We start from the raw sequence: 25790 nt of genomic DNA on the forward strand, positions 1-25790 counted from the left end.
GTTTTGACTTTGTTTAGGAGAATCAATGACCCCTTGGATGTGAATTTGGGTCTGAGTTGAGCTACTAGTCTTTTCCTGGCAGGAGGGAATCGGATCATTTGGATTCCTCTGACTACTTGTTCTTTGTGGTTAGTTTGGAGAGCGCATGGTGGGCAATAGGCAGCCGTGCCCTCATGGTAGACACAGAGGCTAGGGGCAGGTTTCAGATGACACTGGGTATGGAGAGAAAAGGGGAAGGAGGACAGGGAGACATGTCCAGGGAGCCCTGGAAATGTGAGGCCAGACAGGAATTTCCTGCGGTGCTTAGAAATGCAGTTTCCTGAGCCCCACCTCAGAATCTGGGTCAGAATCTCTAGGGGTAGAACGTAGGAATCTGCTTGTTTAACAAGTTCCTTGGGGGATTCTGAGGTACCCTAAAAAATGGAGTACCTCTGCCCTAGAATGAAATCAAAAGTATCTTCCTCCACTCATTTGAACAGTAAAGGAGGCAGGGTGACCAGTCATCCCGGGACATAGGGCTTCCCATGTGAAAATCAGGACAGTCCTGGGCAAACCAGGAGATGATTGGTCACCCGGCATGGAGGCCTCCTGCCATAAATTCCTTTCATCTATGGACATGCTTCCCAGTTTTTATGAATTTTTGCTTGCTTTGTTTAGTTTTGCAATTTTCAGAATTGCTTTAAAATACAGAAATGAACAAAGAAGAAATGTCAGCTGTGAATACCACATCCAGAGTTATCTACAGTTGATACGTTGGCATATTTACTTCCAGACATTTTTTATTTTGAATAAAAATCATTCGTTTGTTTTTGTAAATGCATCTTCATTATAAGGAGACTTTTTTAATGTAGAAAAGATTTAAAAGTTTTAAAATGACTTCAAATCCTCTGAGAAATAACTCTTATTAAATGTACGTGACCTTATTTTAGGAACCATTTTAGATGTATATGGATGGATGGATGGATGGATAGATGGACGGATGGATGGATGGATGGAGATACATTTTATTGATTCTGAATCATACTTCTTTTTTCTATTTTTCACATCTTTGAAATTGGCCTGTGTCTTATAGTCCATGGCATCTGTGCACTATACCGTAGTTCAGTTGGCAGTGATTTTCTTTCTTAATGGTACCTCTGACAAGAACTGGTGTCTCAGATATTATGAAATAAGGTATGCCAGTAGACAGAATCCTACTAGAATTGCTCTTCTTAATTTTTTTAAAAAAGTACTAAGTTTTCCTTAATTTAACAGAAGAAAAGTAAACCATAAAGAAGCTAAAAGAATCTCTTTACAGGAAATAAAGATCTCTCACTGTAAAGATTGTTCAGCAATTCATTTAGCTTCTTTCATTTAGCATAATGCTTTGGATATTCATCCAGGTTGAGGTGTGTTTCAGCAATCCATTCCTTTTTATTGATGAACAGTATTCTGTTTGCTGGCTGTGTGACTCTTTGTTCATACACTCCCTGGTTGCTGGGCGTTTGGGTTGTTTTCAGTTTCTAGCTATTGTGAATAAAGCTGTAGCGAGCATTCCCATGCAGGTCTTTGTGTAGACATGTGCTTATTTTCTTGGATAAATACCTATGCGTGCAGTTGCTGGGTCGTATGGTTAAGTGTATGTCAGACTTTATAAGAAATTGCCAAACCACTTTCCAAACTGGCCCATGTAGTATTCCCCCCAGCAGTGTTAGGAGAGTTCTGATTATTCCACATCCATGACAACACTTGCTATTGTCAGTTTAGCCAGTCTAGGAAAGGTATAGAGGTAGAGCATCTTTTTGTTTGGATTTTTTTTTTTTTTTTTTTTTTAGCTTTTTAAACGAATTATGATGGGCCTTAGTCTGGTTTTCTTCATGCTTCTTCTGCTTAGGGTTTATTGAGATTCTTCTACATGTGGATTTATAGTTTCCATCAAATTTGGAAAATTTTTAGCCAGTTTTTCTTTAAATCTTTTTTCCTGTCTTACTGTTTCTCTCCTTCTTCTGTAACTCCATTTATACATATATACTGCTTGATATCTTCCCAGAAGTGACAGACCCACTACTCATTTCTTTTTAGGTCTTTCTTTCTTTTTTAATAGTTTCTGTTAGTTCTGCATCTTCAAGCAATATTGCTGTATCTCCTGAAGTGTCTACTCTGCCATTAATCTTGCCCAGCTTCCCATTTCTCTTGTCTTCATGTTCACCATATCCTTTATCTTCTTGGACGTAGATATTTACAGTGATTGTTTAAGAGGCCCATCACTTTGCCCCGCACATCCTAGCCACCTTGCCTCCCTGAACTCCGAACTCTGTCTCCTCAGCTCAGTGGGGCTGCTGGGCTCTGCTTGGGCTCTGCCTTCCCACACCACAGCCTGGAACCCCTGCAAATAGGGAGCCAGACCCCCGTTTGCATCTCTTCCCTCAGGGCTCACTGTGTTGTTGCACTGTCTGAACATCATTGTTTAATATATCATGTCCAGTCTTCTCCTTGTGTGTCAGCCCTGTTCTTCACTTGTCTTGTGTCACTTTTTCATCCCACCCTCTGTCCCATCATCTGTTCTGCTCCATCAAACAGAAGTAAAAGAGAAGGACACTCAGTTTGTATCTTTCCAATTTGACTGGCTCTTAGAATTCTCAGGATTTTTATGAATTGCCACTGTGAATTCTGTGAGTTTTAGAAGTTTATTAAATTGTGTCATACCCTTTTGTTTGTTTGCTGCTTGTGTTTGTGTGTATGTGTGTGTGTTTGCCAATTTTACTTTTTGCTCATTTCATTGGGAATGTGGGAAGGAAATTCTGTTAATACATCTTCCACCCACCAGCTTAATCAAGATGTTCCTCTCCCTTTATTTTCCATTTGCTAAAATATTCACTGAACTGGTGATCATTTTTATTATTTCTATTTATTACCATTCCCAAAATGGTAGAATCTCATGGTAGAAGAGCCCTGTTTTAATTGGTCCCTTTTGGTGATAAGAAGCCGAACTCCTGCAGGCTAGCTTGCAGAGGAGAGGCGAGCGATGCTGGCTCATGGAAGGGATCACGAGAGGACAGGGAGCCCTGAGACCAGAAGCTGGGTCTGGCCTCACGGGAGTGAAGAGCAGTCAGGAAGCCCAGCAGCACCTGGGGCAGCCCTTGTCTGGGGGCCCGTGGTCATCTCTCTGTCCTTCTCCCTCTGCCAACAGCTCCTCCTGCTCACTCGTGGTTTCTTCCGCTGTGTGACTTGGTCTTGTCTTGCTTTGGCCCTGACTATACCTTAGAAGTTTCTGTTCCAAGTCCTCAATCTACTTGTATTTCCTAGTTCAAGTTCCAAAGAGAGGAAATCTGATCGGCTCGCCTATCCTTTCATTTCACATCCAGACCAGCGATCCTAAAGTTATAAGCCTCCTCTTGTATTAAGTTCTCCTTGGATCAGGTTCTCTACCTGCTTCAATCCACTGTGCCCAGAAAGGCCCTGTCACAAAATACAAAATACAGCCATCTTGACTGGCTGTCTCAGTTCTCTGTTGCTGTGTAACAAACCATGCCAAAACTAGTGATTCTGTGGGCTAGCTGAGCTCAGCTGGGTGGTTTTTCTGCTCCCTCTGGAGTTGACCAGATCATCTGTGAGGCTTGGTTCAGCCGGGAGGTCAGCTGGGCCTGGAATATCCAAGAAGGCTCCACTCCCATGGCTGGCATCTCACCAGGGATGGCTGGAACGTCCAGGTCTCTCTCTTCTCTCTCTCTCTCTTCTCTCCACGCGGTCTGTCATCATTCAGTAGTCCAGCCCCAGCTTCCTTATATGGCTGTGAGATTCCAAGCTGCCTGGCTTGTCAGACCACTTCCTCCATGTTTAACTGACCAAAGCCAATCAAGGCCGCCCTCCGAGTCAAGGGAGGGGAAGTGGACTCCACCTGGTAGTGGGTGGGGCGGCACGCCTGGGCGGGGATGGAAGCAGTTATGGGCAGCCGTCCTTGCAGGTAGCGTCCTGCAGTGGCAGAACCTGCAAATGAAGCATTTTGCCTTAGAGGGGTGGAGGCTTGGCCACACAACACCGTGGGGTCATCACATCCACCTTCCTGCTGCTTCCACTAGATTGCCAGCCTCCCACCGTCCTGCAGTTTTCGTTACGTTCCGCCGTACAGTAGATAGAATTGACCTCTCTGTAACTTCACTTCTTCCCACTGGTTACAGTAATACCCTCAAAGCAGCCCAGAATTATTCTATTCCCTCTTCCTCAGCATCCCTTTATACCTTTGAGCACTATCATTATCTTCTCTTCGACCTACCCAGTCCAGGTCAGACATGCTCAGCTATGCAGATTCCAGGATGCGATGGCATCTGGTCCCCTCCCCGGTGGGTCCCTTGGTCTTCTAATGGCTCTAGTTTGTCAGTGTCCTTCATAAGATGGGGTGGCCAGAATTATCCTCATACTTTGGATGCACAGTGCACTAACCACCCCAGTGTAGGACTCGTCAGTATGATTTTGTTCATAGTCTGAAAATTATCTTATTGTTAATACAGGCCAAAATTATGCTGGATTTTCTAGCACCTCTGTCATATCCTAAACTCAAATGAAGCTTATTACAATCCAAGATGTTTTCCACACGAATTGCTGCCAAGCCGGCTCTCCCTGCTCTCTGCAGCCCCACCCTCAGGAGCAAGACTAAAAACTAAACCCTGAAAGCAATTAGAGATTTGTTCTCTTTAGGAACATGAGACTTCTGCCAAAAATTAATAATTAAACCAGACGGTCTTTGCACCTGGTAAGACATTCATCTTGATTTTGTTTTTACCTGAGGTGCAGTACTTACCTTGAAGACCTGAAGACTAACATTTGTTTCTTTTCCGAAAATTACTGTGATGGTCTTTGTGCAACTCTTTTTCTTTATTGATGGTAGTATCCTTTAGTTATGTTACGTATTATAGGAGATGTTTTATGTTGCCTGTTTTCCTGAAAATCTATAATTGGCTGAAAGCCATTCCTCTATTTAGCCTGTGAAGACTCTTCAGCACGGCTCAGAAAATCAGACTACAGTAGTGTTTGTCATTAGGCGGGCTGTACTTTCTGGCCCATTTAAAACACAATAAAACCTCAGACATTGGATCCCACTAATGTGGAATTTGTGATCTTTCAGCTAATGTTTGATTATGCAAAAGTTGTGCTTAAAAGATTAACGGTGCGAAGGAAGTGCTTGTGCATGCTGTTTTTACTAGTGTTTTCAGGAGCTTCCATGCTCATGATCCTGGCCCTGCTCATCCCTCAACATCCCTTCACTCTCTCTACACGTCAGGCACACCACCCTCCCCTCTGGTCCTGGTCCCGCTGCCTGGAGCCCTCTCTTGACCTCCTGTCTCTGCGCTTCAGTCCTGGCTCACTTCCACTGTCTGGAGCCTCCAGTAACCCTCACCCCAGCTCTGCCACCGGAGCCACCGGCCACCGGCTCTGTGTCAGGCGAGGTCCTCTCCCAGGGCAGGGGGCTGGCGCTCACCACCAGTGTGAAATTTAGCCCTCCCCGTGGCCATTCCCATTATCAGAGGGAGATGTCACCCCAGTTGGAGCTCAGAAAGCTTTCTAGTATAGAAATCATGCTACTAAGCCATGGCTAAGCCCCAAAGGCATCATTTATTGGAGTCATGGAGTCACGTGTGGAAGGCAGCGTCCTCCACAGCCCCTTGGCCTGCTGAAATCCTTTCCTGCCCGTCTGTCGGAGCCCAACTCAGACACCACACCTCCTCCACGGTGCTGCCTGGGAGCTCCTGGGAGCCCCCCACCCTCCATCTTTGTTGAGTGAAATGTAAACTTGTTTCTGAGGTGAGAGACATCCATTCTGAATTTAAATTGCATCTTATATTTAGAAATTTAAATTAAACTTTGTATAAACCTTTGAGCACCACCATTGTGAAATTGAGGAACAGCTATCAAGGTGATGAAATAGCCAAAATATTGGCAGGGGCGAGGGGATCGAGGTGCAAGGGGGGGTCTCGGGGCCCACCCACCCACCGTGCCTGCGTGATCCAGACACTGCATCAAAAAACTGGCACGTCTCTTTGGATTAAGGGAGAAACCAAGGGTTAGGAGCCATGTTTCCAGAGCTATTCTCACACTCTCAGAGCCCCTCATCCACCTGGCCAGCACCCGGAAGCCCTTTGGGGGGTCCGCAGCAGAGTCTTCCTCTGCAGAGAGATGAGGTTATAGACAGTTCACATTCCGCTCCCTTCCAACATGCGAATGAACGTCATGGAAGCTAGAAGGACAGAAAAAATCATGAAACACTTAAAATGAATTCAATGTCCTATAGAGAAGCACGTGCCACTCTGCTCTGTTGCTCTAACTTTAGGGGACTGATGATCAGGGGATCTTTTTTCAAGTGTAAGGCTTCCTGAGACTTCAGTGGGAAGAAGGCCTTCTGTAACTCAGATGAACGTGCCGCAGCTTTCGCCGGCCGCACAGGCCTCTCGGGGAGCTGTCAGAGTATAGTGAGGCAGCTTAGAACCAGGAGCCAAGATCCCCCCAGCCCCACCATTGTGGTGTTCACTCCCTCCTCATTCAACAAATATGGAGGGAAACCTGTATTTCTGTGCTCGTGTTTAAGCCCAGGAAGAGTGGATTGTCTGCACCGTTGGTGATATACGGAGGACATTAGAGAGGGTGGTAGACGTCCCACTTGGCTTGCTTGAAAGCGTCACATGTCACATGTGGGGCTCAGCTCTATTGTTTGGGCCCAGTGGTTGAGTTAATCTAAAAAGAAAACAGAACACACAGAGAAGAAGTCGTGTGTGTTTAAGTGTAATTTGCTGTGTAGACTCTGCCTTGTGCAAAGCCCTTAATCTCTCTAAACTCTGTTTCCTCATCTGTAAAAGTGGGGATAGGAAGAGTACCTCTGGCAGAATTGAGAGACTCTCATGAGATAATCTTTATGAAGGGCTTAATACAGTGCCTGGCACACAGCAGTCATGTTTCCTGGTCATGAGATTGTGTTAGGGTTTTGCAGTTTCGATTCCCTGGTTTGGGTTGCAGAAGATGCTCCGGTGAGAGGCGGCAGCAGCACTCTAGACCCCCATGCAGTCTTCAAAGAGTGATGATGAGGGAGGGGACGGGAGACCTCTTGAAGACTTGCAGGGTGACAGGAAAAATAAGGGCACGTGCATTGCAAATTGCTGAGGAAGGGCCCAGCTCGCGGGTTGGTGCTAGGCTCATGCGGGGTGGCAGTCTATCTTCCTGCTGGGCCTTGGTGCTCTCTAGGTGTCTGCCCCCCGTCTCTTTGTCCCAGAGTTGGCTTCGTCTCTTGAGGGAGCAGGAGGTGTCAGTGAGGGTACCTAGAAGCTGCTGTGTTCCTCTCTGTGTTCCTGAGTGGATAAGGAAGCAGGAAGGAGGCAGCCTAGTCCATTACCATCCAAGGGAGCCTTCTCGGGTTGGGGAGTTTAGCCCCAGAACAACCCAAAAGTCAGTGTGGGCCCCGGACATGCTGAGGTCAAACCAGATACTGATAACTTACGTTCTTATTTGCATTAAATTAAAAAGTATTTGACTACTTTTATGCCTCCTTCAGACTCCCAAAATGGTACGAGTGTCCTCTTTTTTCTCTTCCTTCCCACTGCTTGTAATTTGGAAGAAACGTGTCTGCTAACTCCCAGGAGCAGCAGGTGGCCATCTTTGCCCGCTCCAGCTCTCAGCCACGTGGCCATTGCATGGTTTGGTGGCAGAGGTCGGGGGGAGTCTTTGTGGCCATTCTGGTTCACTCACCTCAGTAAGAAGGCAACTCTGGTCTTCTCTAATAGATAGTTGGATAGAAAAAGCTTTGAAAAAAAAAAATAACTGAACTATAGAATCCCTGTTGTTTTAGCTCTAGGCCTAAATAAAAGCAGTGAATTGTGATTGTTAATTTTAGATTCAAAAACTATGCAGCACTAACAGATGTGCCTGGAAGTATTTTTAACATATATTCAAAGCTAGGACACGTTTTGTGGTCAGACAGAAAGTCTGGTGATTGGCCGAGGGTTGAGGATGGCTGGGACGCTGGCTCTGGTGTCTGGTGTCTGCCGTCGTCATTCCTTTCCCAGCTGCTCCAGCCTCCGACCTGACCTCAGGCAGCCACCGGCAGGGCCAGAAGGGACACGGGGCAGACTCTCAGCAAGAGCCGCTGGGATCCAGCCCTGCCCTTAGCTCTGTCTTTTAAAGATTATGTTCTGAGTCTAAGTAGGAACCTTAAATATTTTGACCTAAGGTTGTTATAACTCTTTGATGATGAAAACCAAATAGAATAAGTTATGAAATTCAAAACAGAATGTGTGAAACCAAATAGGGTTTGAGTTTCTCAACTGGAAACATTGCAAAGCCAGTTTCATCGGAGTCTTCAGATACCCTGTGTCAGTGGGTGGCAGTGTTTTAAATAGCCTTTGCTCTTTCGAAGTCTTCTGAAGCAATGAGATGTGAACATTGCTACAGCAAACACCATCATCACCTCTTTGGGAATTGTTCTTTACTCCCGCTGGATGCCGCAATCCTGAGACATGTCAGACATGCAGTTTTAGATGCACAGAACAAAATATAAGTAATGGGGATAAAGCTCAGCAGCTCCCCAGCCCAGGTTTAGGGCCTGTAGGGGGTCCTTTGTGTCTCCCCGGGCTAGCGGCTGAACGCCTTGTCTGTCCAAGATACGGTAATGACCTGTCTGAACTTGGGAAACAGAAGATTCAACCAGATAAAGAATTCTGTTATTACCACATTGATTATCCTATACCATCTGGGGATTTTTGTATTTAAAGGCCCCATTGTCCTGTGGCAGATCTGTATAGGCTGACATGGAAAGATTGCCAAGGCATGATTTTTGGTGAACAAAAAGAAAACTGAAGAATCTGATAGTTTGCTTGATTCCGTTTCTGTAAAACTAAAATAAAATACCTATTCATAATATATATAAATGCAGAGGAAAATGTGCAGCATGTCTTTGGGAGGCAGCTGTGAAGGTAAAAGAGGTGACTTTCACATTTTACTCTCATTATATTCACTCAGGCTGTTTCTTGAGCCCATGTCCTATGCCCGGTGCGGTTCTAGGCCTGAAGGGGGGAGGGCTCAACAGTGGTCTGAAGACATAATAAACCCCTGTTCTCATGGAGCTCACATTTAATGGGAGAGACAGACAGTAAACAACAACAGAGAACGTTACACGGTGGTACGCATTTGGAGAAAGCAAGGCCAGGAAGGGACAAGGAGGGCTGTGAGCAACAAGTGGTGGTCTTCATTTTGGAAAGGTGGTCAGGGAGTCAAGGTCTAAAGGAGGTGAGAGAGGAAACTGTGTGCCTTTCTGGGCAAGGGCCTGCCCTGCACAGGGAATGCTGAGTGAACCACCTTGAGGCTGGGCCAGAGAGAATCTTCTGTGTCTGAGGAGCACTTCAGGGCCCAGCATCACAGTGGCTGAGCGAACAAGGTGGGGCAATCAAGGGGGTGAGGACAGCTCAGGGGCAGGACATATAGGGCTATGGTAAAGGCCTCTGACTCTCACTGAGTTATATGAGGAATCACAAAAGGGTGGGGGAGATGTGTTCTGACTACATGTAATTGTATCTCTCTGGTTGTCATGTTGAGAAAAGAAAAGCAGGGTGGCCAGTTGGAAGGGCATTGTCGTAAACTCAGAGAAAGGTGATGGTGGTTCAGGCTGCAGTGGTGGCAATGAGGGTGGGAAGAAGTGCCGAGAACCTGTATATGTGTATATATGTATTGATGATGGAGGCAATGGAGGCTGCTGACAAGTGGGGTGAGAGATGCAGGAAAAGGAGAGGACTCAAAGATGGTACCGGGGCCTTTGGTCTAAGTCACTGCGAGAACTGAGTTGTCTTAACCTAAGAGGAGCTGGTTAGAGAAACTGGTAGGATATCAGGAACTCAGTTTTGGACATGTGAAGTCTAAGAGGACATGCCAAGTAAGCATTTTGAATGTAGACCCACTAATTTTTATTAATAAAAATATGAGAGCAGAAATCAATGAAATTGAACTCAGGAAATTGATAGAGAAAATCAACAGGACTAATAGCTGGCTCTTTGAAAATATCATTAAAATCAGTGAGTCTCTAGCCAAGCTAACTAGGAAGGAAAAACAAAAAGAGGACACAAATTACTAATATCAGAAATGAAAGAAGGGACATCACTACAGATCCCATGGGTATTAAAAGGACAATAAAATAATCTGATGAAAATTCTATTCCCACAAATTTGATAACTTAGATGAAATGGACCAATGTCTTGAAAGGCACAATCTACCAAAACTCACACAGGAAGAAATAGACAATTTGAATAGACCTATTTCTATTAAAGAAATTGAATGAACAATTATAACCCTTTTTTAAAAGATTTTATTTATTTATTTGACAGAGAGAGAGAGGGAGAGCACAAGCAGGGAGAGCAGCAGGCAGAGGGAGAAGGAGAAGCAGACTCCCCACTGAGCAAGGAGCCCAACACAGGACTCGATCCCAGGAACCTGGGATCAAGACCCGAGCCGAAGGCAGATGCCCAGCTGACTGAGCCACCCAGGCATGCCTTATTATAACCTTTTAAAACAGAAAGCACCAGTTCACATGGGTTGACTGGTGAATTCTAGCAAACATTTAAGGACAAAATCATACCAGTTTTTTCTTACAATCTCTTCCAGAAAATAGAGGCAGAGGGAATACTTTCTGATACCTTCTATGTGGCCAGCATTATCCTAATACCAAAACCAGACAAAGACATTACAAGAAAAGAAAACTACAGATCAGTATCTCTTATGAACATAGATGTAGAAATTCTCAAGAAAATATTAAAAAGTTGAATCCAGCAATGTATAAAAAGAATTATACACTATGTCCAGTGAGATTTATACCAGGTATGAAGGGTTGGTATAACAATTGAAAATCAGTTAATGTAATCCATCACATCAACAGGCTAAAGAAGAAAAATCACATGATCATCTGAATAGATGGAAAAAAAGCATTTGACAAAATCCAATGCCCATTCATGATTTAAAAAAAAACAAAACAAAAACCTCTCAGCAAACTAGAAGTAGAGAAGAACTTCCTCAACTTGATAAAGAACATCTAAAAAACACCTATAACTAACATCATACTTGTGAGACCTCAAACCTTTCCCACTAAGATCTGGAACAAGGCAAGAATATCCCGACTCCACTGTTTTTCAATGGTGTACTAGAAGTCCTAGCGAATGCAATAAGACAAGAAAGAGAAATAAAAGGTGTACATTGGGAAGGAAGAAGTGAAACTGTCTTTGTTCACAGATGACATGATTGTCTATGTAGAAATTCCAAAAGAATTGACAAAAAACTCCTGGAACTAATAAACAATGATAGCAAGGTTGCAAGATACAAGGTTAGTGTATAGAAGTCCATCACTTTCCTAGATAATAACAATGAACAAGAGTAATTTGACATTAAAAACGTAACGCCAGTTATATTAGAACCTCCAAAAATGAAACACTTAGGTATAAATCTAACAAAATACGTACAAGGTCTATATGAGGAAAACTACAAAACTCTGAGGAAATATATCAAAGAAGAAATGAAAAAATGGAGAGACATCTCCTATTCATGGTTAAGAAGACTCAATATTTTCAAGATGTCATTTCTTTCCAACTTGAGCTATAGATTCAACACAATCCCAATCAAAGTTCCATCAGGTAATTTTGTGGATGTTGACAGGTTGATTCTAAAGTTTATATGGAGATGCAAAAGACCCAGAATAACCAACATAGTATTAAAGGAGAGGAACAAAGTCAGAGGACTGACACTACTTTGAGATTTACTATAAGGCTCCAGAAATCAAGACAGTGTGATATTGGTGAAAGAATAGACAATTAGATCAGTAGAGCAGAATAGAGAGCTCAGAAATAGACCCACATAAATACAGTCAACTGATTTTTGACTGAGGGGCAAAGGCAATACAATGGAACAAAGATATTCTTTTAAACAGTGGTGCTGAAACCACTGAACATCCACATGCAAAAAAAAAAATATATATATATACACACACACACACACACAGACTTACACCTGCACAAAAATTAAGTTAAAACAGATTATAGACATAAATGTAAAATGGAAACTTATTATAAAGCTCCTGGAAGATAACATAGGAGAAAACTTAGATGACCTTGGGTACAGTGATGACTTTTTAAATCTAACACCAACAGCACAATCCATAAATGAAAGAATTCATAAGACCAGACTTTATTAAAATTAAAAATCTCTGCTCTGCAAAAGACAACAGAACAAGAAGACAAGCCACAGACCGGGAGAAAATACTTGTAAAAGACACATCTGATGAACAGCTGTTGCCCAGAATATACAAAGAACTCTTAAAATTCAACAATAAGAAAATGAACAATCTGATTTAAAAATGGACAAAAGACCTGAGCAGACACTTTACCAAAGCAGATATGCAGATGGCAAGTAGGTATGTGAAAAGTTGTTCAATGTTAAATATTAGAAAATTGTGAATTAAAACAAAAATGAGACATCAAGGTTTGCCTATTAGAATGACCAAAATCTAAAACACTAACAGTACCAAACGCTGGTGAGGATGTGGAGCAGCAGGAACCCTCATTCATGGCTGGTGGGATGCAAAGTGGCCCAGCCCTGGTGGAAGACAGGATGGCAGGGTCTTACAAAACTAAACATACTGTATGATACATCAGTCACACTCCTTTCGGTATCTACCAAAATGAATCAAAGACTTACGCCATGCAAAATTCTGCACATGGATGCTTATAGCAGCTGTATTCATAATTGCCAAAACTTGGTCATAACTGAGATGTCCTTCAGTAGGTGAATGGGTAAATAACCTGTGGTACATCCAGCATTAAAAACAAATGAGCTATCAAGCCATAAAAGACATGGAGGAAAGTTAAATGCGTAATAATACTAAGGGAAAGAAGCCCATCTGAAAAGGCTACATGCTATATGACATTCTGGAAAAGGTGAAACTATTGAGTTAGTAAAAAGATCAGTGGTTGCCAGGGATTCGGGGGAAGGGAGGGATGAGTAGGTGGAGCACAGAGGATTTTGAGGGCAGTGAAACCTACTCTGTGATACTGTAATGGTGGATACAGGTCATTAGACATTTGTCCAAGCCTGTAGAATGTATACCACCAGGAGTGAGCCGTAATGTAAACTACGGACTTTGAGTGGTAACCATGTGCAGTGTAGGCTTATAGGTTACAACGAACGGACGTACCACGGTGGGGCAGGGTGTCAGTTGTGGAGGCCGTTGTGCCTGTTGTGGGGATGGGGGCATGTGGGCTGCCTCTGTACTTACTGCTCGCTTCTGCTGTGAACCTAGAACTGCTCTAAAAAATAAAGTTATTAATTTTAAAAAGCAATGTTTGGAACTTCAAAGCACAAATGGAATATCTAGTTACAATCTATTATCCATAAGTGTATGTAGCAATCCCACATGTGAGGGCAAATAAACTCTTTAACAAGAAATTATATTTTAGGCACAATATGCTATATTATATGCAAAGACCTTACTGCTTGTAATATCTCAGTATATGAATCCAGTGTCTAGTAAGAATGAATAAAAAATGAAGTTCCTTCAATTAAACTAAGCAGTGGAACATCTATTTATAGTTACTAATTAAAGGTCTTTGTAAAGCAGGAAAATCATGAACAGTAAGTGGTAAACAGCAAACCATTCTGTGGATTCTGGCCTCCGAGTAGCTTAAAATTACATTGCAATTTGGTCTCACCAGAGACTGAGATTTGATTATAGTCCAGTTGCTGCCAAGCTAATTCCTTACCTGTTACCCTTGGCAGCTGGCCCCCAGCTTTTGTTGTATGGGAGTACTTTAATGGAGATGCACATTGGGAGTCAGTTAAAAAAAAAAAACAGAAAGGGAGGAAGAAGGGATAGTACCAAGAACATAAGTATGACAAAGAAAAAGCCAAACTATGGAAGGATGATAAAGAGAATAATAGAATAAATTTAGAGCCTGAGGGGAGGAAAAAAAAATAGCAAACAAGAAAAAGAAGAAGAGAAGGTAATAGAATAAGTAGAAAGACTATTAATGGAAGGCGATTAAAGGTAGGAAGGAAAAACAGAACAAAAGACCAAAGTAGGAAAGTTGGAATTTCCAGTGGAGCACCACATCATTTCTCCTAACCAGTAATCTTAATGATTGGCTGATATATGGGCAGTTTCAACCCCCAGGGATATTTGACAACATCCGCAGACATTTGGGTTGTCACAGCTGAGGGTGTGCTACTGGTCTCTAGTGGATAAAAGCCAGGGACGCTGCTAACCAGCCTAAGACAGAGGCCCCCCCCCCCCCCCCCCCCCCCCGCAAAAGAATGCTCTGGTCAAAATGTCAAGAGTGATGAGGCTGACAGACTCCCAGTGACTGTGCTTCGGTCTATCCCGTTGTGTTTTGACCTGTATGTGGTGAGACTGCATATATGTCAAATTGATGGCCACACCCTATAAAAGAAATTAAAATTTGGCTAAGAAAGTTTATCCAAAGCAAAGAATCCCTTCCTTCCTTCCTTCTCTAGCAAATAGTCAGTGAAAACCTGCTGTGTGCCTGTCTGCCAAAGCTTGCCTCCAAAGCACATCTTTATAAATGGAGAACAGACTCAGGGTGGTCACGGGGCTAGGGATGGTGGGGGGAATGGAGATGGGTGTGACTATGGCGTCATGGTACTGGGGAGACCTTTGTGGCGGCAGATTAGCTCTGTGTGTTGGCTGCAGTGGTGGTTACGTGAATCCCCCACGTAGTGACGGGGAAGTGACGCAGAGCTGTACACATGCCTTGCACCTGTGTCAGCTGCCTGGTTTGGATCTTGGACTATAGTTAGGTAAGATGGAACCGTTGGGAGAAATTCGGGAAAAAGTATATAAGACCTCTCTGTACTATATTTGTGTCCTTCTATGAATTTATACTTATTTCAGAATGAAAAGCCAAAAATAAAGCAAATCTTAAAAGGGAAAAACCAAGATGGGCCAAACAATTTAGCAAAAGATATAATTCTAACCAGGGTAGACAGCAGTGGACCACGCACACAGAATTCTGTTCAGGTTGATAAATAGAAAGGACTGAAGAGGCAGCACACTCGTGGAGTTTGGTGTGGAAAACTGGGAAAACAAACTTTTCTTTATTAAAATTGACCTATTCGGATGCAGAGCCAGTATCTCATAATATATATGTCCTCTTGCAGCATCACAATATCTCTGTTTCAGTGGAAGACCTATAATGTCAGACTGCAGCAAGAGGTCCTATCACACCTAACATTTAATTGCGTGTCTTGTTACAGGGACAAGCGGATCTTTTGAAATACGCTAAGAACGAGACTTTGGAGAACCTGAAACAAATCCATTATGCTGCTCTTTCATGTGGGCTGAATAAACCAGGCACAGAAAATGCCGACGTTCAGAAGCCGCGCCGGAGCCTGGAAGTCATACCTGAAAAAGCAAATGATGAAACTGGAGATTGAAGGAATTTTCTAGAAACCATTATGGAGTTTATAACTCTAGGACCAATTGTAGTCAAATGGGACATTTGCTTTGCACTCACTAATGAAAATAATACTTGGGATTTTAAAGCACAACTGGAATAGCTAATTACAGTCTATTAAAACTGTGAATGTATGTAGCAATTCTGCGTGTGAAGGCAAATAAACTCTTTAACAAGAAATTATATTCCTGGCCAAAATATGCTATATTTGTATACAAAGACATCCTAACAGTTCCAGTGTGAACAACAAGACTATTCGCTCTAGTTCCATGAGGGAAAAAAAAAATGTTTTCCCTGGCTGAAAACAATTTCTTGAGACAGAAATGGATTGTATTGTCAAAAGTAGTATTTATTGGAGAGAAACCTAATCTACGCATTTTGTTCATAGATGATTGCCAGAGTCTCTGGGTTATAGATGATTTTGGTGGCATGCCTGCTGAGCCATAATTACTAGGGAGAATGTAAGTGGACAGATGCCCCGAGTCCGCAGGGGCCCTGGAGAGCCATCGAGTACAAGGAGAACATACAGGACTGAAGCTCCCCGGCTGAAGACGCACGCTGGGTAGCCATGCGATGGAACGGCAACCTGTCTGGAAGCAACACACTGTAAATAGTTTTTCATTGTATGAAGTAGTGTTCACATTAAAGAGATGTTTTATGATATTTCTCCAATAGCAGTACCTGCATTTCATGAAAGTTTAACTTTCAAAATTTCTAGTGAAAAATATTCTACACTCCAGAGTAGCCAGTTGTTAAACAGCTTTGTCACGAGTGAATTGCTTGTGTGGCATTAACAGATTTGCCTCAAGGAAAGTGTTCACGACTCTGCCCCAGGGCAGCTGACTGCTGGTACCGCGAACCCGGCCCCCTCCCTCCGCTTCAGTGGTTCACACTGTCCTGGAAACAGTGCCCGCAACCATGTGGAGAGGACCCCAGAGGCAGTGAGAGGGGCAGGGGCACTTGGAGCTGCCCTGGGCCAGGTGGGATTTTAAGCCAAGCCTTTGTTTTCTAACTGAGTGACACTGTGCTGTTTTTGAAAAGATAACCGGACACTGCAGCCTAATTACCGCTGCTCCCAAACCCAACTTGCTTTCAGATTTTGGAAGAGTAAAAGCTACCTAAATCTTCAGCAACCCTTCTTGATTTGCGCATTTTCTTTTCGGTGGTTCAGGTCTGGGAGCCAGATTAATTATGAGGAATCTGCTACGTCCTCACTGTTAGGAAGATGCTCAGGCTGATACGTTTAATTTATTTCTGCCCAGACTCCTAAATATCCTCTTTAAAAACACTTTCTCTGCTCCGTTCTTGTCATTTGCATTCTAATAGCGTGCCTAAGTTAAGGTATGCATCTCCACTGGCTCTCGGCTAGATATAATTCCAGTTAGAAAATTAAACCTATCTGTTACTCGAATAATAGCACGGTTCCCTGCACACACCAGCAAACAGCCAGCCGGTAGCTTTGGCTCTTAGCTCAGAGAGGAACTCTACCCTGAGGTAGAGGAAAAGGAAAGGGAAAAGAGCGAAGAATTAAAAGTAGTTTCATAGAATGAGAAATAAAACAATGTATAATTTAGACTAATGTTAGCAATCCTTGAACTTAGCTGGCAAGTAAATAGCAATATTCCACTTAAAGTGAAATCCAGAAGTAATAAAAAAAAAATGCTCTTAAAATATAACAAAATTGGAACAAATGCTACATTTATAGCCATGGCGGGCGTTAATGGAAGACGTGACTTGAATGAGTGAGAGCAAGGCACCTGTGATTTGCTGTAGCTCTGCCAGGTGCAGAGTCAACAACTTTAGGACCGAAGGAGTCTGAGATGATTGTGTCTGACACTGTTTCCCAGATGCAGGAGTTGCAGACAAGAATGATACAATGCACTGCCCCGTGTCACAAAGTCTGATGGCGCAGGGTTGGCGCTGCACCTAGCCCCGGATTTACCCCACCTTCCCTTGATTAAGAAAAAGATCAGCCTTCTTTTGATCCATCTTTTTAAAGGAAGTGGCCATGTGATGGGAAAAAGGTTGCACACTTGTTTAGGAGTTGCTCCCAAAGCTGCCCTGTTCCTCCTGTCTGCCTAGCCCCTGCCCAGTGAGGCCCTCCCACTTCGGTCAAGATGGCGGCTTCAATTGGGAGCACGCGTTCATGGCTAACTGAGCTACTTACGGTCTTCCGTCCCGCATTCAGACTGAAAAGGGAACCGTTTGTCACATGGCCAAGGGCCAAGGTTATGATTTATGATCTTTGTAAGCAGTTTTATAAAGGACTAACTGGCCTGCTCTGAATTGAACTTGTGGGGGCCTTATTCTAACCCCACTGGTCAAACAAAAGTGTGTCATGCTCCTGAGTTCATAAATTGTGGTGACATTGGGGTGACATGCTGGCTCCCCTCTGTCATCTACATTCCTTAAATGAGGGGATCTCCCCATAAGTCTCTTATTGTAAATACAAATAATGCCCTTTAGTTTGACTAATGCCTACATTACTCACACTGTCCACACAGGCTGTGTGTCATCCCCTGATGCACAGACTATGGCAAATGCCTGGTCAGTTCATTGGGAAATGAGACATCCCACAGGCAACAGGCAAGCAGAGTGGAGTGCCAGGTTCCCAGCAGCTGCGTGGAGTACCTGTCCACGGAGTAGATCCCGAGGCATCTGCTTGTCCAATGGATCCTCTGTTACTTGAGCCGTTGCAAGTGTTGGTCTCTTCTCTGCTTTCAGCAGCTACAGCTTCTGAACAGTGGGAAAGAAAGCCTCTAAGCCCCAAATGCTCACCCCCTCCATCTCAGGGTGCACGTGGCCTGGGAGTCTGGACCCGGGTAGAGTCCCTCCCCAGCTGGGTGGCCTGCATCCTAGGGAGGATGCTCTCCACCTGCGTGGAGGTGGGGCCATTGAGCCCTGGCTGGGGAGAGTCGTCTGGCTTGCAGTCTTTATCATGTGGCCTCATTTGATATATTGAATACTTTGCATTGAATCTTTAATCAAGGGTTGAAACAAAGAATGCAAATTTGAACCTAGTCAACAGCATCGCTCCCCTGAGCATCACCCACTGAGTGAGAAAACCCAGGCTCAATTTCTCTCTACCATTTTCAGTAGGTGGTCATGCCTGAGCTAGGATTTGATCTGAGCAGACCTAACACCTACCACAAGTTGGAAGAGTTTTCTATTTGTTATGTTTGACAGTGAGACCCTTTGTTGGGGTGGTGTGCCAATGGCTGTGTTTGGGGACTTTGCATATGTCATTTCATCCTCTCAACAACCGCAAGGAATTTATCCAATATTATAGGTGAAGAAATGATGACTTTAGCCAAGGTCACAGACTGCTCAAGTCAGGATTTGAACCCAGATCTGCCTGCTCTGAAGTCTGTGTCCCCAAGCATTATATCTATACTCTTCTGAATTCCAAATATATATTTCTCCTCTAAACTACAAGGTGGGTACTATGTCATAAAGAATAATGAGGTAATTGACATTTTATTCCTCTTTCACACTGAACATGAGCTCCCTAGAAGCCACTGAGATTTACTCAGTCTGATTTTATTGAGCACATTTTAGACACTAGGGATCACCATGAAAAAAAGCAGACATGGTTCCAACCCCTGTGGAGCTCACAATTTGGTTTTGAGGAGCAGGAGACATTAATCCAAATAATTACAAAGATATAATTAGAACCCTGTTGAGGGCAATGAAGGGGCACCCTGGGCTCACATCCTAGCTGAGTACTGAGGGGAAGTGTTCTCAACCTTCCTTGCTTCTGTAACTCAAAGACTGAAAAAAAATTCTGCTTTCCTGCACAGGATTCTTGTGAGGACTGAATAAGATGGTGTTTATAAGGTGCCTGGCTCACAGTGGACTTGTATTATTACCATTAGTTATTCTTGAAAGGCGGGGCCATGAGAGTATAAACAGGGGCCTCACCCTCTTGAGAAGATGGACTGAATATCTATTGCTCTGAAACACAACCCTCAGAACTTAAAACAGTCATTATATCTTTTGTGGTTCTGTGCGTTGGCTGGGCTCACTTCAGTGGTTCTTGCTTGGGGTCTATCATGCAGTTGCTAGCAGATGTCAGCTGGGGCCACAGTCACCGGAATGGCTACCCATGCAAGATGGCTGCCTCACAGGGTCTTGGCAGGGCACTGGACCGGGCTGTCAATGAGGGCGTCTGCATGTGGTCTCTCCATGTGACTTGGACTTACTATAGCAGGGCACTGGGTTCCAAGAGTGAGCGTTCCAGAAAACCCGCATGGAAGCTGCAGGTCTTCTTGAGACTTCTGGAGCCTATCCTTCTGAGGCTACAGCATTCTGCTATATTCTGTTGTTCAAGTATGTCACTTAAGTCTGCCCAGGTTCAAGGGGGTGGAGAAATCAACTCCCTCTCTTGAGAGAGGAGTGGCAAGGTCACGTTGCAGAAGAGGATATGGGATAGGACATATTAAGACCACCTTTGGAAGACACAAGCTACCACAGAAGATTCCCTGAGAAAGTGGTACTTTAGCTGAGACCCGAAGGCAAAAATGGTCAGGGGAGGGTGAAGCACTTCAGGCAATTTAGGCAGGGAACCCAGCATGTTGCAAAAGCCAGTGATAGGAGGGAGGGTGGCATGCTTGAGGGCTCAAAGAAGCAGAGTGAGACCGGGGTGCAGACAATGAGTGGGGAATGAGTGGTGAGGGTGCTGGATGGAGCCCATCATGAAGGGCTCTGGAGGCCTTGTCAGGGATTTTGGTCTTGTTTTCCTAAAAAGCTGGTGCCAAACATTTAGCTTTATTATATTTAATCCACCTTTTATTGGTTTTATTTAATTACAAAAGAAATATATGCTCCTTGTTACCAAAAAGGTCAAATGCTAAAGAATGTAAATTTAAAAGTGCCCATGTCCCTCACACTGCCCATCTCCTGCTCCCCATGGGAAATGGTTTGGCCAGTTCCTCCTTACATGGGGATGTTCGGATGTCACCAACAACATAAGTTCCCGCTTTTGCTATCGAGAAAAGATAGAACTTTAAGGATCACAGAAATTGTAGAATTGAGTATTTAAGAAGTAAAGCTATGGCCTGGAGAGTGATGAATAGCAATTCGATTTTGTGAACTACAATAATTTTGCATTTTATCAAAGCCACAAATATGAGGTAGAAAAGAAATTAACAACTTATGTGAAATATGACCACTAGAATTTATAAGAACAAATGTCTTCCCTCTAAAAAGATTTTTTAGGGACACCTGGGTGGCTCAGTCAGTTGAGTGTCTGCCTTTGGCTCGGGTCATGATTCCAGGGTCCTGCGATCGAGTCCTGTATCAGGCTCCTTACTCAGTGGGGAGCCTGCTTCTCCCTCTGCCTGCTTCTCCCCCTGCTTGTGCTCTCTCTCTCTCTTCTTCTCTCTCTTTCTGACAAATAAATAATATCTTTAAAAAAATAAAAATAAAATGATTTTTTACTCTAAGCCAAAAATCACAAAAATTCTTTGGGAATGGATTGTTGTGGCCATTGAGATTGATTATAGGTTGAGATGAGCATTCTGGACACAGTAAAATATGATATAGATAATGAATATTCAAAGCATTCAATAAGTATAATATGAAGAGTAAAACCCTCCTTGCATGTCCCCCTAACCTCAGTGCCAAGCACTTGTCATGCTTAATCATTTCTGGTTTTGATTCTTCTGGTAATTGTCTCCCAAACTCTAGACCAATGCTATCCAAAGAACTTTCTATGATGATGGAAACATCTATATCTGTGCTATCTAATGCAATAGCCATTAGCCACATGTGGCTATAAATTTAAATTTAAATTAATAAAAACTCAATGAAATAAAAAAAATTGGTTCCTCAGTCACCCTAGCCACATTTCAGTCATTCCATTGCTACCTGTGGCTAGCGGCTACCATAATGGACAGAGTGGCTATAGAGATTATGCTCATCACTCTGCTTTGCTTTATTGACTTTAAAAGATCTGTGACTTCACACAAAGGAAAATGAAAAATACAGCTAACTTCACTGCTTCTCTTTGCCCTCCCTTCATTCCCAAGCCCTGCTAGGAACATTTTAGTTTTAGTGCTGTTGGTTTATCATGAGAGCTTTTAGTAGTATACTTTATACTGTTTCTCGATACAGTATAAAGTGTTGAGACTGACTATCATACTTTGATCCACCACCATGGTAGGTCAGGATATTAGAGTTCTCCCCTGTTTCCCTCCACGACACCTGCACTCAGAGCTGCCACCCAGCACATCGCTACTTGTCCCATTGGCAAGGTCTCTGGATAGCATTATATTCTATCCTGGAACTATAACCTTCTCATGCTTTCTTTCAGATTGGTTCTGAGATTAAATAACCAGCCTTTATAACATTATAATTTCATAAGAATTAATTTATTATGAAATAGTGTGACTCAACCTTCCTAGAAGGAGACAGCTGGGCTCCCAGGCCACCAAGCCTGTACCGTTCAAGGTGAATGGAACCAACTCCTGCTACCAGCCAAGACAGAGGAATGGGGAACAGATCTGCCTTCCTGCATAAAACAACACAGACCCAGAAAACAATGGTTTTCAAGACACTGGACCTCAAGCACAGAAAGACAGTGATCCCTTAGAGAAAGGGAGCAGACGAGCTGGGCCTTGTGATTACCTTGAGAGAACTTGCAGGCCTTGTGCCAGGACAGGAAGTGAGGCAGGGCCTAGGAGCCGCTCTCCCCTCGCCCCCAAGTCCAGGAAGGGGAGCTGAGAGACCCAGGAGTTCAAGCTGGCTAGAGTTTGTGGGACAAGGTGCTGGAGGGGGAGAGCTGCACAGACAGAGAACAGAGACCTGCAGATGATCGTGTTCAGCACGGTGCCTATTAGCACAAACGAGAACGCTCCCCGAGGCAGGAGAACCACTCAGTCATTACGACAGCATTTCTCAACCTTTAAAGGTTATCAACCCCCAAACGAGTCATTTTAGACATTTTTTCACAATCATTCTCTCCCATGAAATTTAATACCACACATATAAATGTATATCTGTATATTTATGTATTATGTATTGTATATGTATTTGTATTTTTTGTAATTATGTATTGTATGCATAGATGTGTGTGTGTGTGTGTTGTGTACTAGACCCCAAAAGGTAAAATTTGCAACATCTGCTACTCAGAAGAGTTACATGGCATGCAAAGAAGCAGAAAATTATGACCTATATGAGGAGAAAAATCCGTGAACGAAAACCAACCCAGAACTGACACAGATGTTAAAATAAGCAGAAAAAAGTATTAAAACACTTATATCAGCTGTATTCCTTATGTTCAAAAAATCAAGCAGTTGCATGGATGATAGAGAAAAGACCAAGATTGGACTTCTAGAGATGGAAACATCAATGTGTGAATGAAAGTGACAATGGATGGGATTAATGGCAGATTAGACTTTGCAAAAGAAAAAAAATAGTGCACTTAGAAACATCATAATAAAAACTCTCCAATATAAAATACATGGAAGAAAAAAAAAAGAAAGCAAAGCAAAACAAAGCAAATGAACAGAGCATCTGCGAGCTGTGGGACAGCTTCAGGTGGCTTAATATGTGTGTCACTGGGGAGTGCCCAAAGGCGAGGAGAAAGTGGGAAGGACAAAAAACGACACTGAAAATATAAGGGTCAAACTTCGTGTACAATTGACAAGTGCTTTAAGCCCACAGATGCAGGAATCTCAACAAACCCCAAGCACAAGACACATGAAGAAAACTACACTATGGCACACCAGAATCAGATTGCTCGAAGCCCACGGTGATAAAGGGGAAAACCTTAAAAGCAACCGGAGAGGAAAAGACTTAATACAGAGAAGAACAAAAATGAGGGGGACAGCAGGTGTTGCAGGAGGCAGCAGTGCAAATGAGAAGTTAGGGGAGCAACATCTGTAAAGGACTGCCTGACAGAGAAGCAGCCGGCTCCCTCGATTTCTATGCCTGGCAAAAATATCTTCCAAAAAAGGCAAAATAAAACTTTTTTCATGTGTACAAAAGCTAAAACAATTCATTACCAACAGACCCACACTACGAGATATCACTTTTTTTTAAAGATTATTTATTTATTTATTTATTTATTTATTTATTTATTTATTTGAGAGAGAGAGGGGGAGAGAGAGAGAGAGCAGGGGGAGGGAGAGGGGCAGAGGGAGGGAGAGAATCTCCAGCAGACTCAGCACTGAGTGGGGAGCCCGATGCGGGGCTCGATCCCCTGACCCTGAGATCATGACCTGAGCTGAAATCAAGAGTAGGATGCCCAACTGACTGAGCCACTTAGGTGCCCCAAGACATCACATTTTTAGAAAGTCCTCAGGAAGAAGGAAGTGATGGCAGATGGAAATATGGATCTGCACAAAGGAATGAAGAGTTTGGGAAATGGTAACTGCATATATAAATAGATAAGGTTTTTTTCTTATTACAAATCTCTTTAAGAAGATCATCTACTGTTCCAAAAATAATGTTGCAGCTTATGTGAATGTAAAATGTATAACAACACGAGCACAAGATCCTCGAGGTGAGAAATAGAAGTATATTACTGTGAGGTTCTCAGGCTTTGTGTGAAGTGATATGACATCACTTCAAAGTTTAGTGTTGTGAGTAAAGACGTATGCTATAACCACTAGGAAACCACCAGAATAACAAAACAGAGCTATAGCTCATAATTCAACAAATGAGGTGAACTAGAATAATAAATACTCAAAAGAAAAAGAAGAAAAAGGGGAAAAAGATACATAGATGGGGCAAAAAGAACACAACTGGCAAAATCAAATACAAAAATTCGATAAATCTGACTTTAAAATTAGCTTCTGGTTTTTGTTTTTGTTTTTTTTTGAGATGCTGTTGAGAGAATTAAAAGTCAAGCTGGGATAAATATTTGCAACACTATATTTGATGAAGAACTTGTATCCAGAATATGTAAAGAACTCTTAACAACTCAGTAGTCAAAAAGCAAGCAATATAATAAAAGTCATGGATAAAAGAATATTGACAAAAGAAAATATAATGGCCAAAAAGCTCACGAAAAGATATTCAGTGTCATTAGTCGTTAGGGAAATGCAAATGAAAACCACAATGAGATACCACAACACACCAACTATAATGGCTAAAATTAAAAATATTGGCAATACTGTATGTTGGTGAGAATATGGAACAACTCTAATTCTCATACATTATTGTTGAAATGTAAAATGGTGCACCTATTTTGGAAAACAGGTGGACATTTGATATAGTTAAAATTATACTTAATTTATGAACCAGCAATTCCAATCCTAGAGTTTCTGCATAGAAATAAAAACTTATATCCTCTGTGAGATTTGTATGATTGTTGACAACAGCTTTACTCATAATGTTCAAAAACTTTAATTTTTTTTTTTTTTTTAGGAAATGCCATTTCTTTTTTTTTTTTTTTTAAAGATTTTATTTATTTATTTGAGACAGAGAGAATGAGAGAGAGAGAGAGCACATGAGAGGGGGGAGGGTCAGAGGGAGAAGCAGGCTCCCTGCCGAGCAGGGAGCCCGATGCGGGACTCGATCCAGGGACTCCAGGATCATGACCTGAGCCGAAGGCAGTCGCTTAACCAACTGAGCCACCCAGGCGCCCATGTTCAAAAACTTTAAACTACCCAAATGATCACCAGCAAGAAGATGGATAAACAAAATTGTGCTATATTCATGAGATTTAATACTTCTCAACTCTAGAGAACAGACTGCTGGTGCCCGCCACAAACATGGATCACTGTAAAGAACCTCCTGCTGAGTGAATAAATCCAGACACTGAGGAGTGCCTCTGTATGCGTCCATTCATAAGGAGCTCGAGAACAGCAGAAGCTAGGACTCTGCAATAGAAGGTTGTGGAGGGCTTTGCCCTCAAAGGGAAGTACTAGAGGGATTCTGATATGACGTGGTTATGAATCTACCTCTAGATCGATTGCAGTTACACTGGTCTTCATTACAACGTACCAGAGGTTTCTCAAAACTCATTGAGTTGTATATTTGAAATCTGAATATTTTCTTGTATATAAGTTATATTTCAATGAAGTTGATGTTTTTTTTTATTTTTTAAATTTTATTTTATTATGTTATGTTAATCACCATACATTACATCATTAGTTTTTGATGTAGTGTTCTATGATTCATTGTTCGCATATAACACCCAGTGCTCCATTCAATACATGCTCTCTTTAATACCCATCACCAGGCTAACCCATCCCCCCACCCCCCTCCCCTCTAGAAGCCTCAGTTTGTTTCTCAGAGTCCATAGTCTCTCATGGTTCGTCTCCCCCTCCGATTTACCCCCCTTCATTTTTCCCTCCCTACTATCTTCTTTTTTTTTTTTTT

The 25790-nt window shown here is 42.8% G+C and overlaps 1 protein-coding gene across 2 annotated transcripts in view; it reads left to right on the top strand.

Moving 5' to 3' along the window:
* Positions 1-20158, top strand: part of PLCL2 (phospholipase C like 2) — a 188510-nt gene extending 168352 nt beyond the window's left edge. The window contains exon 6 of one of the 2 annotated variants that reach the window (XM_032408762.1): positions 15262-20158. In XM_032408762.1, coding sequence (XP_032264653.1) covers positions 15262-15441 — 180 coding nt within the window. In that variant the 3' untranslated portion in view covers positions 15442-20158. The remainder of the gene's footprint in view (positions 1-15261) is intronic. The other variant, XM_032408763.1, reaches the window with a different exon arrangement.
* Positions 20159-25790: the final 5632 nt, after the last annotated feature.

This window comes from Phoca vitulina, unplaced genomic scaffold, assembly GCF_004348235.1.
Source record: "Phoca vitulina isolate PV1807 unplaced genomic scaffold, GSC_HSeal_1.0 scaffold10, whole genome shotgun sequence".
NCBI classification, from domain to species: Eukaryota; Metazoa; Chordata; class Mammalia; order Carnivora; family Phocidae; genus Phoca; species Phoca vitulina.